This window comes from Pocillopora damicornis, chromosome 7 (genome assembly GCF_964200805.1).
Source record: "Pocillopora damicornis chromosome 7, jaPocDami1.2, whole genome shotgun sequence".
Taxonomy (NCBI): domain Eukaryota; kingdom Metazoa; phylum Cnidaria; class Anthozoa; order Scleractinia; family Pocilloporidae; genus Pocillopora; species Pocillopora damicornis.
In genome coordinates this window covers 12427219-12441491 of record NC_142676.1, presented here as the reverse complement: position 1 = coordinate 12441491, position 14273 = coordinate 12427219, and the positions used below count along the sequence as shown (strand labels likewise).

The 14273-nt window shown below is 35.6% G+C and overlaps 2 protein-coding genes across 6 annotated transcripts in view; one reads left to right on the top strand and one right to left on the bottom strand.

Moving 5' to 3' along the window:
* The window catches only part of LOC149042610 (uncharacterized), a 9618-nt gene extending 8138 nt beyond the window's left edge, over positions 1-1480 (bottom strand). For all 3 annotated transcript variants that reach the window (XM_089212138.1, XM_089212139.1, XM_089212140.1), the window contains exon 1: positions 1267-1480. The gene's annotated coding sequence lies outside the window, so the exon portion shown is untranslated. The remainder of the gene's footprint in view (positions 1-1266) is intronic.
* A 1177-nt stretch (positions 1481-2657) lies between these two features.
* LOC113671024 (lysophosphatidylserine lipase ABHD12) lies at positions 2658-12301 on the top strand. 3 transcript variants are annotated; one of them, XM_027187229.2, is made up of 15 exons: positions 2658-2857; positions 3003-3047; positions 4355-4464; positions 5249-5351; positions 6050-6163; positions 6697-6727; positions 6954-6999; positions 7556-7591; positions 7877-7970; positions 8383-8420; positions 8896-8975; positions 9851-9924; positions 10419-10497; positions 11151-11272; positions 12006-12301. In XM_027187229.2, the coding sequence occupies exons 1-15, from the start codon at positions 2757-2759 to the stop codon at positions 12025-12027; spliced, it is 1095 nt and encodes a 364-aa protein (XP_027043030.2). In that variant the 5' UTR covers positions 2658-2756; the 3' UTR covers positions 12028-12301. The 3 variants fall into 3 exon arrangements, with proteins under 3 accessions (XP_027043030.2, XP_089069672.1, XP_089069673.1); XM_089213547.1 differs by lacking the exon at positions 2658-2857 and adding an exon at positions 3240-3318 and having other exon boundaries at positions 3008-3047; XM_089213546.1 differs by lacking the exon at positions 3003-3047 and having other exon boundaries at positions 2672-2857.
* The last annotated feature ends 1972 nt before the right edge of the window (positions 12302-14273 follow it).

Genomic DNA, 14273 nt, shown 5'->3' with positions numbered 1-14273 from the left:
GCAGTTGAGTACTCATTTTTAACTCGTGAATTGCGCGCATGCGCAAGAGCGAGTTGTTGATACAATGTAGGGAATGGCACTTGCTCGCTCGCTTGCTCGATTGGTCGATTCCTGTAAACTTTTTTTCGATTTTAGGCTTCTGAGTGCATTTGATAGTTTTTGGCGAGCAATAAACAAACGAAATGGCGACCTTTGTTGTTAAGAATAGTGGTGGGGTGACAAAGAAGCCAATGACAATCTTAAGAGTTTTTTTTTTCGTTTTAGTTTCAACAAGCGGCGCCAGCGACTGGCAGGCATGCAAGGATTCACACTGAAATAACAGAACAACCTTCGTTTTTCATAAAATTGTAATTTACAATCCTTGAACTTGAAAACAATCCGAAGATTCATTGAAAATATCACTTACTGCGAAGCGCTCGGAGTTTACTGATGTTCAAAAGCTTTTTCTGTTACGGCGTGAGATTGAGGACAAAATCGATCATTACGTTTCGTATCGTGTGTTTTTCCTATGTGAAGCAACAGAAGATGCCGGCGACTAACGAAATTACAAGTTAACACGAAAATCAAATAACACCTAAACTAACAATTTTAGCTACCGATTTTCAGTGAATTTTTAAAGAACAATTTTCTTTTAAGTTTCAAGACAATTTGAAGATTCAAAATACATATTACGTACTAAAATGCGAAAGTTATACACCACAAAATTAATAAATAGGCCTGAAATGAAATTCTATCTTGTTATTGATTATACGTTGCCTAGCACGTGACTAAAATCTACCCAGGCGGAGATCCAAAATGACGGTGGCAGTCTTAGCTTAGTTATATCACTCAAAACTCGTTCCCGTTTGTCTCATTTGATAAAGAGGGAATCGTTAATGTTTTCATTAAGACAGTATTGCCTTGATTTTCTAATATTTACAATGATAGACAGTAAATTTCACTTTTCACCCTCATTTACTTCCAACCTTTTCTTTTGAACCAGAAACAGACATGATATACGTTTAAAACACATGACATCATCCACCCTTGTCAAATACAATAGCATGATCATTTCAATTATAATGCCTTCTTATCCCTGCGTTACTTTGTTTCTATGCTACATTAGCAAACACTGAACTACTGCTCGTACTCTAGATGTGACAATCAACCACAAAATTCCCTAAATCAGATAACAATAAACATAATCCAAAAAAATCATGTGTCAATTCACAAGTTGGCTCACAGAGCACTTTGATTACGTTCTTGAACTCATTGCTACGAACTTACCTTTGGGTCATTTTGCCCACGCGTAGAGCGCTTTTTACCGGCCGGATCTGTATTTTTCTTTTTCTGGCTATTTTAGCTTTACTGGGGTAGCAAGATTTACCCCCAGTCTTTTAGCTTTCGCACTTGGATTGCATAGGCCTTCATCTGCAGATTTGGGATTTGAATCACTGACGTCCGACATCTTAAAAACCTGCCACGTAATACCGCTGACCTCGTTGAGAGGCATTCTAGAAGGAAAAAAAATTACTCCTGGGTTCCCCACGCAGCATAAACTAGCTGAGTTATAGGTGACCTTTCTTTCGAAACCTAATAAATGTGGCAAAAAAAGTTTAAAATAATGTTTAAATAGTAGAAAAATAAAAAGTTTGCAAAGACTTAATTCAAGCGCTATGTCAGCTAAAAGACCAATTTGGAAAGAAAGTGAAGTTTGCACGTCTTAATTTGAAAGATTGGACTCGGAATCTACCAACTTTTTGCACTACTTTATTCTAACCAAATATCGTAAATAACAATTGTGGTAGTCAACTGTCAAAAAGGAATCGGCAAAATTATATAATCACCAACATTAAAAATGAAACCTTAAGACATTTGGGTCTTTAAAAAAAAAAGAGAGATATTTACAGTTCTGTAAGGCGCTATTCCCAAGATTTTCCGCCCTTGTATTTTAGTAAAGAAAAATTTCCTGACAATAAACAACGGCAGCTGAGGAAGAGTGTTTTTCCTTCTTCTCGTGCCCAACTATCTCGGCGCCTGCTGGCTATGATAGCCTCACCGAACAAAGGGAGACGAGGATTCCCGCGCTAATTCGAGTTAACTTCGTATCAGAGGAGTACAGAACAAAGTGAAGCAACTCAAATTAGTAAAGCACCTCAAGTAAAACACCTTACCTGAGAGAAAAAGCTCAAGTAAGTGAAACACCTCTAGTAAGAGAAGCACCTCAAGTAAGTGAAGCACCCCATTGAAGTAAAGCAACTCAAGTAAAGCAGCTCAACGAAGGAAAGCACCTCAAGTTAGTAGAGCATCTCAAGCAAGCAAAGCACCTCAAGTAAAGAAACCAACTTTAATAAGAAAAGTGCCTCAAGTCAGTAAAGCGTCTACAGTAAGGAAAGTGCTTAAGTAAGTGAAGTTCTTCAAGTAACTGAAGTACCTCAAGTTAGTTAAGCACCACAAGTTAGTAAAACACCTCAAGTAAGTAGAGCTTCTCAAATAAGGAAAGGGCGAATAGTAACCCAAACCTAAGTTGTCTATATTGTCAGATATCATTCGGCCATTTCGTCGTCCATATGGCATTCAGCCATGAACTATATACAAGCTGAGCTCCTGTGGGCTTTCAGTCGGGGATGTTTCAGTATAGCTTACACGACATGCTAATAATTTTCATTAAAACACTCGTTTCCAGTTTCCTCACAAGTGTTAACGAAACATGAACTTTCGTGGAGCTGGTGTAGTAATCAACATCTTTGAGAGTTCGCTTCGTAAGGACAGAAAATATGTCTGAAAGAGTAAGACAGAGAGCAACGAATTCACCAGCTAGTCAGCAAATTACGGAAAATAAACCGAAGGAAAACTTGGAGAAAAACAAACATGAGAGGTACGTTTTACCCGATGCACGTCGAGTGCATCGATCTCAACACGTTTCCTTTAGATACTGAAACTTACATTGAGCCTCGGGCGAAGGAAACAAACCATTTCCCTCCTAATTATTCTTGACATGAAATGTTTCTTTGAACCCACAGAGGTCTGGTGTCTTCGCTGCTTTGTGGAATCGTAACGTTAGTTTGGTAGGTTCAAGAGTTTTGCGTGTTAGTATATTTAGCTATTAAACAGTATTGTTTCGGCCAATCAGAAGGCGATAGGTAGAGAAAGGGGTGTCTATTAGAGTGATTCGAAAGCCGTGAAAAGTAATATTCTAGTGGTGTCAGCTCAAAGTGAAGCTTATCAAGTTCAAAATTCACTTATTCTACACTTATTAGAGGGTGGCAATGGTTTAAACGTGACACGTGATTAAGCTCAAAATTAAGACGTGAAGAGTGAATCTTACAGGAAGGCAAGGTAAGGTGAGATTCGGAGTGTTCTCTTTTAAATTTGTGACGCTTGAAATACTGTTTTACGTGCACGTAACGCATGGTTAAATTCGTGCGTGAAACGAGATCAAGATCCTTCTTTTACTGCCCTTGTACCTGGGACCATTATCACTTATTATTGCATCTATGGGGGGGGGGGGGGGGGGAGAAGGGTCAGTGGTTAATTTTAGTAGTGTGAGAGGTGAAGGGCATTGCTATTTACTTTGATGTGTCATGTTATAACTTTCAAGACTGTCATTGTCAATGTCTGATAGACAATCAAGGCCTAAAACAATTATCTAAAGAGGGTGTTTGTGTGATACAAGCACTTTGAATATTGGAGATGGTACTGCAAGGCGGGTTGCTGAAAGGGTGATTTAACTGTAATGAGAATCTAGGAAGAAAAATTAAACTTTGCTTTGATTTCTTGTTACTCTTTTGTTCTTGTGATCTAAATTTTAATTCTCTCCTCTGTCTGTTTAACTTAGAAATTAGTGTTTAATCAGACAGTATCTGCTAATTGATAGGTTTCTGTCATCTCAACACTCTTCTGCTTTAAACTGTATTTGAATTGTAAGGAGAAATTCCATTTTTGTCACTCCAGGGAGTAAAAGGATTAATGGAAAAGCATGTACTGTATAAGGATAAGCGTGGAGTTGGCTAATATTGTTTAGGAATCAAAATATGTGTATTAAAAAATTTACACATCCTATGGTTTACTTTTTAACTCCTAAAAGTAATTAACTTGTAACTTCTCCTTAAGATACCCATACAATATCAAGCAAAATTGAGATGAGATTTCTCAAACTTATCACTGGTACATTTTTTTTCAGCATTCTTGTAACTTATTTGCAAGGAAATGTGTAGCGACATGTAAAGGGGGGGAATTAACGAGTAAAATATTTGGAATTTAAGGGTTAAAAAAATCTCAGTCAAAACAATTCAACCTTTAGAAGACAAGTCTTGCATTTTGATTACACTTGTTAAAGACAAAGCAAGTTAATGTTCATCATTTCATTTCTTAGGGTTTTGTTCAAGACAACAGTGGGTGTGATTTTGCTCTTTTATATCACATGTGTGATAATAATGTATTCCTCACCAGAAGCAAGGGAGCTCATGATTTATTTACATCCATGTTAGTACACTGTAACTATTATGAATGTGTTATGTAGGTATATATCATTATAATAGTTAATTAGTCTTGCCTCTTGATCTCTTCTCTCTAGTGAATAATTATATGTAGAAAGTAGATGAAGAATTGTTTTGGTGATGTGTTGCATTTACATGATAATGATGTTGCTCTTTCATGATTTTTTGGTAACCGGACATTTTGCACAAAAGACTTTTAGCACAAGTTTTGGACCGTTCACACAATTCTTAGTGGTCATTTTGCACAATAATTATAAGTAAGAAACACCAATATAAAAGGTATACTGATTGATACTGATAAGACATTTCACCTTCACATGTCACTTTCAATAAGATCCAACGGCAAGTCTTTTGCGTGAAATGTCTTGTATTCGATTTGTCCAGTGCTATTAACTTTTTTATATCTGATGAATCTGATAAACTTAATTCACTTTAACCTTTAACTCCCAATTCTTCCCTCAGGCTGCTATAGTGATGTTGAGTATTCTTGTTACCTGTTTGCTAGATACTGTATGGATATTAAAGGGAGTTTAAGGGTTATTAGAGACTGAGGTAGTTTCAAGTGTTAAGATTTGCACCAGAACTGCTTTTCTAAAGATTAGTGGTTGGTGTATTTGTTCTTGTTCAGTGTTCTAATACAGTGGGATTACATATAATGAACTAACATGTATTATTTAAGTAAAGTTAGAGATCTTTTGATTCAAATAATTGTAAGTGATAATTTTTTTCTGTATTACTAGTAACCTTCATTTTCCTCTTTTGTCACCCAGTGAAGAATCCATTTGAAAATTTGTCTGATCCTAGTTCATTTGGTTTACCTGATAGTACTGTACATTTTTACATATCTGGTCCTGCTGGTAAATTAGGAGCATGGTTAGTTTTTTGTTTTTGTTTATGTTTTGTATTTTGTTTTATTTGTTATTATTTTACTTTGTTGCAAGTGTCAGTTATGCAGTCAATAGATATTTATAGTTTGAAAATAAAGCTACTTTTCTTATTCAACATAGCTGTATTTGTAGTCACATTGACAATTGTTAAGCCTGTGTTATCTGCTAAACTCAATGTATAGCACATGGTATGGGTGTTGGGATGAAATTAGGTGTTGAAGTATAAGCCAGGTTGGGACACTTGCTACAAGTTCATTAGATTTGGCTGCAATCATGGACAAAGTACATGGCTTCAAACTAGTTGAAGTCAGAGCAGTCCATTTCAAATTGAGGGAAAATTCTTTTACTGAAAGAAAGACATGTTTTCTCAAAACATCTTGTGGCGGGAAGTGAATAATCATTGTTACCTTACCTGTAGAATGAGCATTTTCAGTCAGCAGAACTGCTTTTGCCATTATGTTCTATAGCGAGTGTGCTGGCATTAATTTTATTCAGTGATGTAGCTTTGAGACAGTGTGAAATAGACTTTTGCTGAAATTAGCAATTGATGAAAATCTGAATAGACCTGTTACTATTTAATCAAAAGCAGGTTTGTTGATTAGGACATCTACCAAAGTCTATTTGAAGGAAGTGCCAAGTCTGTGATTGCCTTCATTTGTTTTCCTTGTTTGTTGTATATTTTAGGAATATTCCCAGTCAACATGCTGATAAGGCCCAAGATACCAAAACTGACAAGCATTCCCACCTTAGTGATGGAAATCCAGTATTTCTCTATTTTCATGGCAATGCGTACACAAGGTTATTACATTTTTAGTAAATTGAACTGACCAGTGAAAGAATGCAGTTATTGACCAGAAATTTCTTGCAGTAAATTTAAAATTAATCTTCAATGTTTGACAGTCAGATACCAGTTTTTTGAGTGTGGGGGATTAGGGGAAAAAGACCTATTTTTTTTAACAGAGTAATTTACTCGTCATGAAAGTAGATGAATTTCGCTGTACTGAACTACTGTATTTTAAGTGGCACTTTTGGTTACTCATTTTCATAACTGAAAGTAGATGAATTTCGCAGTACTGAACTATGGTATTTTAAGTGGCACTTTTGGTTACTCAGTTTCATAACTGAAAGTAGATGAATTTCACAGTACTGAACTACTGTATTTCAAATGGTACTTTTGGTTACTCTGTTTCATAACTGAGTAAAGGATCGTGGTACTTCTTATTTGATAACCATTAATCATTAAGGGTTTTTATTTTATTTATTATGTTTCTATTACTAGACACACATGTACCTGTGTTATTATCTTTATTTAATTTTTTGTTTCCTTTCAGAGGGACCGGCCACAGATTAGGAGTTTATAAGGTTGTTATGATTGAGGTCTTGCTGAAATCTCAAAATAAATGACTGTTTTAAAGTAGTTATCACACTTTTAAAACCTTGAAAATACCAGGTTTAATACTAACAGTACTTTTAATTTCGTTCATAGAGTTTTAATAATGTTGTACATTAATTTTGTAGAGTTTTTGTAATGTTATTTCAAAATGATGTAACTTCAAGTTTTTTTGTTTGATTATTTATATCCCTGCAGCTTTTGACTTCCATTGGTTATCATGTAGTAACAATTGACTATAGAGGTACAGTTTCGTTTTGGTATTTTACATTATGGTTTGACAAATTAAGTGTCACAATCCAATATAAATGCAGATTTACATGTATATGAATGTATGAGAATTTTAAACCACTTGATTGAAAGATTTTTAAAGAAGTTATTTCATTAAATAGTTGATTATTTTCATGAGAGGGAACTTTGGAAACACATTTGTAGGAAAAGCAGCCTTTAATGGAATATTTTTTCCTGAATAACTTATGGAAAATACTTAGAATGTCAACTTTTCAAATTAATTTTTATGCTTATTTATCTGTACCAAATTCTCTCCATGTATCAGCTGAGTATTTTTCCTCCCAATCTGATGCTGCACTATAGTTTTGTAGATGCATCTTTCCTCTGTGGTTTGTACATTTAACATTAACAGTTTATATCAAATTACTGAAACAGCTCTTCAATACAAAGAAATGACAGTGGTTCTTAGTTTCACTGCCGTCTCAATTTTGTCACTTTTAATCTCCATGAATAGTTATATTTTCCTATTTACTGATGATGGAAACCTTTCCTTTGGTTATTGTTCATAGGTTTTGGTGACTCTGAAGGAAAGCCATCTGAAAATGGTATTGTTTAAAATTCAGATATGAAATTGCAGTACTGCTTTAAGAGTAAATTGGTTGTTAATGCAGTAAATCATTTCTACTTTATACTCTTGGTTTTCATCAGGATACCATTGTTATCAAAGAACTTAGTCATTTTTCAAGATCACTTTTCATCATTCATCAACAAGCACTATGTCAGTAAACAGAAAGGTCCTCCTAGATGGCATCATCAAGAGCCACTGAAGTTGAATAAGACAGCATAACTGTGTCCTCACAACTCTAAATTGAAATTTTTTTTACTGTTAGGACTCATTGAGGATGGTCTTGCTGCTTGGAAGTGGATAAGATCACAAAGTCCTGAGGCACCTTTGTACATCTGGGGTCACTCCTTAGGTTCAGGGTAAGAGGACCAAGTGATACTCTTGTGGAGTAAAAAGTAACAGTTGTGTACTTGGTTTAAATAGCTTTAAGTTCAGAGGCATTCTGGATAGTTTTGGAGGAATTACAGTGTAAGTGCTCTTAGATTTACAAGTTTTTCCAGTGAGGGAAATCTGTTAGCAACCATCAGGTGAGGACAAAAGTGCTATTTGATTCCCAGGGCTGGTGAATATTCCTGTTGGGCTGCCAAATTTTTCAGGGAGTTTCTTTTGGCAAACTGGCAACCAGGATTTGCCTAGATGAAATAGCTGTAAGAATGTTTCTTGTAAGGCACTGTCACTTATTGGTTCAATGGGGGAGTACTTACATGTATATTGTACCACATCACATTCATTTATGTTGTTTCATCTTGTTGTGTGTTTTTTTTATTCTAGAGTAGCTGGTGGAGTTGCAAAAGCTCTATGTGAAGAAGGTTTGTGCTAGATAAACACAAGGTTATGCCATGTTGATACCTTATGTAGATGGGAATCTGGTTTTGAAATACAAAGCAGCCTTCATTCTTTCCTTGTATAATTTCTACTCCTATGCAATCACAAAAATCTATAAATCTTGATTTCCTGGAAAGAAGGACAACTTTCCTGCTACTTCTAAGATTTTATTAAAGTATTTTAGACTTTAAGTTTTGTAGTGAATTTTCCATGCTCATGCTAGTTACTCAGAAAACTCTCCATGAATTGCTTATCAGAAATTTCAAGAAAAAGATATTGAAGAGTTGCACTGCTCCATATTTTGGTGCTTGTACATGTACATGATTTTGGACACATGTACATGAAATTTGCTGATGCAAGAAGTTTTTGCAGTGATAGAGTTTCACTGACATGGGCAAGGCAATGATCAAACCGTAGGTTAAATAACAATGCTTCAAATATAAAGTCATGTTTTTACAGGTTCTCCACCATTAGGAGTCATTCTTGAAGCACCTTTTAACAATATTTGGGATGGTGCAGTCCATCATCCAATAACTATAGTAAGTCTTTAAACTTCAGGCAAGAGTTAAAACTTGTGCTTAAAGTTTTCCTGGCCATTTGTGCCATACAAGGGATGAGGGTTTTTCTTGAATGCAGTGCTATGTTTAACCCTTTCTCTCCCTAGAAAGACCAAAAATAAATTTCCTCTTGGATTATAAGATACATTTGAGCAGAAAGGTGATGAGAAGAAAAAGAAATGTCAACGATGAAAGTTTTGACACCAAATTCTGAGAGCTGGAATCATCTTATACAGTGAGATCTTGGGTGGGTAGGGAGGAGTGCATGGGTTATTTGTGCGTTGCAATGTTGCTTTTTGCTTATCACTATTTAGAAACACGAATGAAAATTTTGGTCTTTGTTTTATTTTCCTCCATCATAGCATTCGCTCTGACCGAGGTCTAACACACGAAACGAGTTTAGGAACTTTTTCGGTGGCCATTTTACATTATCAACTCAGTTGATAAAACCGAATTATATTGTCATACCAACAACTAATGCAGCACCAAAGTTTCTTTAGAAAACTGCCCCCTTTATAATTATCTAAATGATCTCTGTAAAAGGATCTGTGGAAATGCACAGCTGTTTGTGTTTTGTGAAAAGCAGATATTCTTAAGGTAGAGTATCTGTCATCATCTTTTCTCTAAATGGAGTTTGATTACGATGCGTTGTTTATGTTGCCTTTGCTTGCAGCGGCGTAAGGAATTGAAGTGTGTAAGGTATTAATCAATGAAGCATTAGATTCAGGGGAAATTTTCGTAGATTTTTCTCTAGTGTCCCAAAAGTCTCTTTGGATAGAGGAGAAAATCAAGATGGATGATACTTTTGCCAATTTTTTGATTGAGGGCTGGTTAGTAAAACTTTATTTTTATTAAAGCCTTTTAGATTCCTGCCATATTTTAATGAGACTGTGCTAGAAGAAGTCAAAGAAGCATTTCGAACTGATAAGAGGTGGGCAAGTTTTCATGTACTTTGTTCAGATCGGTGACAACCACACTGCCATTTCCTTAGAGGTACTTTGTCAACCAGTCATTACAAATTCAAATAATGTATCCTGATTGACCAACACGCAGTGCCACTTGCATGTACTACAGCACCCCACGCGCCTCATGTCATTTTATGCATTTCTGCGACCGAATTAATCCAAAGTTGATCATTGAAACAATATTCACGTCAGCAATGCGCTCTCTACAATGTATGAGTTTAAACATGTCGTCAGCGAGTTGAGGAAATAAATTCTAGATCGAAACTATGAATCAAATAAATTTTGCTCTAAAACTAATTTAGAACACATTGAGTGGTAGAGTCATGTTAAATCGTAAGAGGATAATGGTCTCATATGAAACTCTGGGTCTTATCCAAAATAAATCATCTGCCAATAGAATTATTCTTCTTCTTTTCCGTACTGAAGATTCATTCTACCTTTTTTTTGTTTTGTCTTCTAGGTTAGCAGACGTGTATTGTCCGATACTAATCCTTCATGATCGAAGTGATGAGATCATATCGTTTGCTCTGGGGAAAAAGGTAGGTAATGGTGACAGGATTTACTAGAGTGAGAAATATGATTTACCAAGAAATGGGATAAATAAGAAGTTATGGCTCTGTGATTCAGAAGATAGAGGTGCCCAGATGGTTTCTTGGAGGCCTAGATTTGAAGCCTGCAGAAACCTGTAGAAGCCTGTAGAAGCCTGTAGAAGCCTGTAGAAGCCTGAAGTTCTTCAGGCTTCTTTACTTTCTCTTCAGTGAGTTCAAGGTCATCTAGAATTCATTGAAAGTCAGCATTGAACAGAGCTAATATTGAAATTTTTACTTGGTGAAATGGGTTTTTGAGTGACAAAGGGTTTAGCAACCGCTCCAATATCTTTTTCATCAACTTACATACGAGGTTAAAAAGAGAATTGCTCATGTTTCTGGTTAAGTTACCTGTCCATCTTCCGGCCGTATGTTGAAGTTATGTAACAGTTTTTCATTTTACTTTTTACCTATTCCCCTTCCACTCTTGGAGGTAGCCTCAAGGCAACACAGTAATCCGTGCTAATGTGTTAACACTTACAGCGCAATACGCCCACGACTTTCCATACCTGTAGGTCTAAGAAAACAAAACATTTCACAGAGTTGCCATTATTGCTTAGTAACATGTTTGAAAATTAATTTTTGTGTCTTGTTCTATACTCCAGTTGTATGAAAGTGCTAAGTTTTCGCGGCCAGCTGATGCAGGTCCTATCAAATTTATTGAATTAGATGGACAACACGGCCATAAGATGATTTACCAGTCACAAAAGCTCCCGGGGATCTTAAGGTAAATAGTGTAGATAATTTTTTTTAAGGGAATGATTCTGATATTCTGCACTCATGAAATCAGCAATTTTCATCTTAGGCCTTTCAAACTTCGGAGTTTGGTTGGCCTAACATATTAGGCGCTGTAGTTTCCTTAATGTTTATTTCTTGGAGTAAAAATAAATAGTAATTCGAAAGAAAATTGATTTTAATCTTTTTCTTGTCTTGCTGTTTTTGGAAAATGTTCTCCCAAACATGTAATACTGTTTACCTAAAACTCAATGTTACAATATTTGTAACTTGGATTCTGAATCTGGGTTCTTCATCTCACCTTATATTCCCCTGAAAATTTACGCCTATTGTGCAAACGTTTTCTCGGTGCTTAAGACCTAACAAGTCCCGACCTAATACAAAGTTCCACTCGTAGCTTAATTTTTTAAGATCTTAAAATATATCGGAGGTCTAACGACGCACTGAAATCTAGTAAATGTACGTCTTGGAACTTGGGTTTCTACACCGTTAAAAAAATGAAAAAAATAAAAAAGAAAAGAATAATCAAGAAGGAAAGGAAAAAAGAAAGAGAACCGGTTTCTTATACTCAGCCGGTTTCAGAATACTCAGACGGTTACTCAATATACTGATTGCTGAACCGGTTTCAGAATACTCAGACGCGCATATACGATTGTTATTCTTGGTGTTCATTTCTTTTTTATTTTCTTCATCATTTTAAAGCTTTTATTTCATTTCTCTTTTAGGGAATTTGTCAGGACCAATTGATGCACTAGCTCAGCTACAAGTCAGATGTTTTAAAACACGTGACGTAAGGAGCAAATGGCTTTTAAAAAAATGGATGCGAGGGCCGAGCAGTGAGGGGAACGAGAAAATAAAATTGGAAACGGTTTTACAAGAAGATTACAAAATGGAAAATGGACAAGTTCATGTTAATTTTAGAGTGCCACTGTAGGTAATTATTTAAAATGGATGTAAACATTTAATTCAAGATGTAATTGAGTGGTTAGAAACACTTTTAAAATAAACATGCTAATTCTCAGTGTTGCACAAAAATTTTTCTGAACTGTATGTTGTCTGCGTTGTGTAGAAAGGGGATGTAGCGAAAAGCGTAGTTAACGACCGCGAAGTTTTTGACGCACTCGAATTACTTTTTTAGTTCCACACCTGCATATCCACCGAATGCTTTAGCAGCAGCGGTACAGCAACTGGAAAGACAAATCTGACCAGATCTATTACTCTGTCAACTGAGTGATAAGCGTTGTGAAAAAAAAAGAGATTTTGGAGAATGAAAAACATAACGACAAATATTTTCAGATTGTCTTAAAAACGAACCGAGCTGAATCAATCATGACTCTGATTTCTAAAATCGAAGGCGTGAAATGCTCGGTCAAAAGGCACCTGTCCGATTTGGAATGATTGGGTTTGATGAACTATTGAGGAACAACGTGAAGATGACTGCACCATTTGGCCTCCTTACAAAAGCAAATGGAAGTCGTGTTAACCTGCGTCAGTTTAGAATGCATCACAAAAGACTTCAAAATGTAGTAAGTACATCAGCGACACACTCAACTTCTCGTGTGCCCATTCTTTGTTCTCGCCACATTCGACGTCGTTTACGATCTTTTACTTAAGAGATGTACGGCAACATTGAATCCATTTGCTAAGTATTCATGCCAAGAAACTATGAACTAAAACGAACACAATTTTTTTTTTAAGAAGCTTATAAAGTTGACTAATTGTTAACACCCCACGCCGTTTTCAAAAGAAACGCCTAGATCTCATTAATTATATGGCAAAACAAACAATGACAGAGCGCCAGCTGAATAGTTTCTGTTTCACAATTTTTCTTTTTCCTTGTTGTTTTTTAAGTAACTTTGTTTAGAGACCATAGCAGTTTTCCACCTTAAAACAATTCGGGGAAACAATAAAAAGTCACAAAAACAGCTATAGGATCTATTTATCGATACCCTTACTCTGTCTGTGGATAAACGTAGTGTGTTGGTTTGCTTGTGTGCGGTGAAAAGTTCCCCTTAAGCTAATTAATGAAGAAATTTGCATACAAAAAATAGGTTTATCACCAGTTACTCATTAACTGTAGTTCACGAAATATCCAAGTCTTTACCTACATTTCGTTTGTCAAGCAGCACATCAATTTATCAGTAGTGTACTGTTTAAGTCATGAAATTCCGTGACTGACTTGCAACTTTTTCGTATGCGCGAAGATGCTCCAGCAGTAAAGTTGTCATTTGACGTTTGAACGAAGAAAGCTTGACTTTTGTTAAGACCCAATTGTGGAGATAGGGGCGAGTCTTTGATTATTATGAACCTTTTCCTTTAATTTCCGATTCCCACATTTTTACCCTTCTCGGGACAATTTCCTTAGTTAAATTAAAATAATCAGGAAGAAGTTAACCACATGAAGAAGCCTGTTTTTTCAACTGTTTTAGTCACTGTTTTTCCAACTGTTTTCTTCTGTAAAGATATCTTCCATTGTTAAAGAAGAGCTTTTCTCAAACAAAAGGTAATAATAGATAATAGTATTGTTGGGTACAATTTAGCCCATTCAGTTTCATATTTTGCATAGCAAGAATTTTTCCTTTATATTTGTCTTGGAGTAACAAAATGAATGTAGAAGCGACTACTAATAATGCTCATCTGGAAGACTGAAAATCAAGTTAAGGCCCATACTGCCTAGTCTTCATTTTTTTCAATCTTCATTTTTTTCAAATTATTTTTCTTAGCAGCTTCACTTTTTTGCGCATACTATGAAGACAAAAGAAGGCAAAGTGTTATACCAGAGAGAAATTTCTATGTTAAAACCAAGAGGTATTTTCCAAAATATTCTCTTATTGAATGACTGCACAGCGACACCACAAATTAAAAATGAAAGCAAAACAAATTCTTCACTGCAGGATACTAAGTATCCTAATGTCACAATAGATTTCTACCTTGCACCTGGGGTGAATGAAAAACTACAAAGCGGTCCTCACGCTATTTTGTCATTTTTCTCG

What these genes read in the sequence shown, in the direction of transcription:
- LOC113671024 (XM_027187229.2), top strand. Translation starts at nt 2,757, where the DNA reads ATGTCTGAAAGAGTAAGACAGAGAGCAACGAATTCACCAGCTAGTCAG. An exon ending in CATGGCAATGCGTACACAAG is followed by an intron (nt 6,164 to 6,696) that starts GTTATTACATTT and finishes GTTTCCTTTCAG; the next exon opens with AGGGACCGGCCACAGATTAG. An exon ending in GCATTTCGAACTGATAAGAG is followed by an intron (nt 9,925 to 10,418) that starts GTGGGCAAGTTT and finishes TTTGTCTTCTAG; the next exon opens with GTTAGCAGACGTGTATTGTC.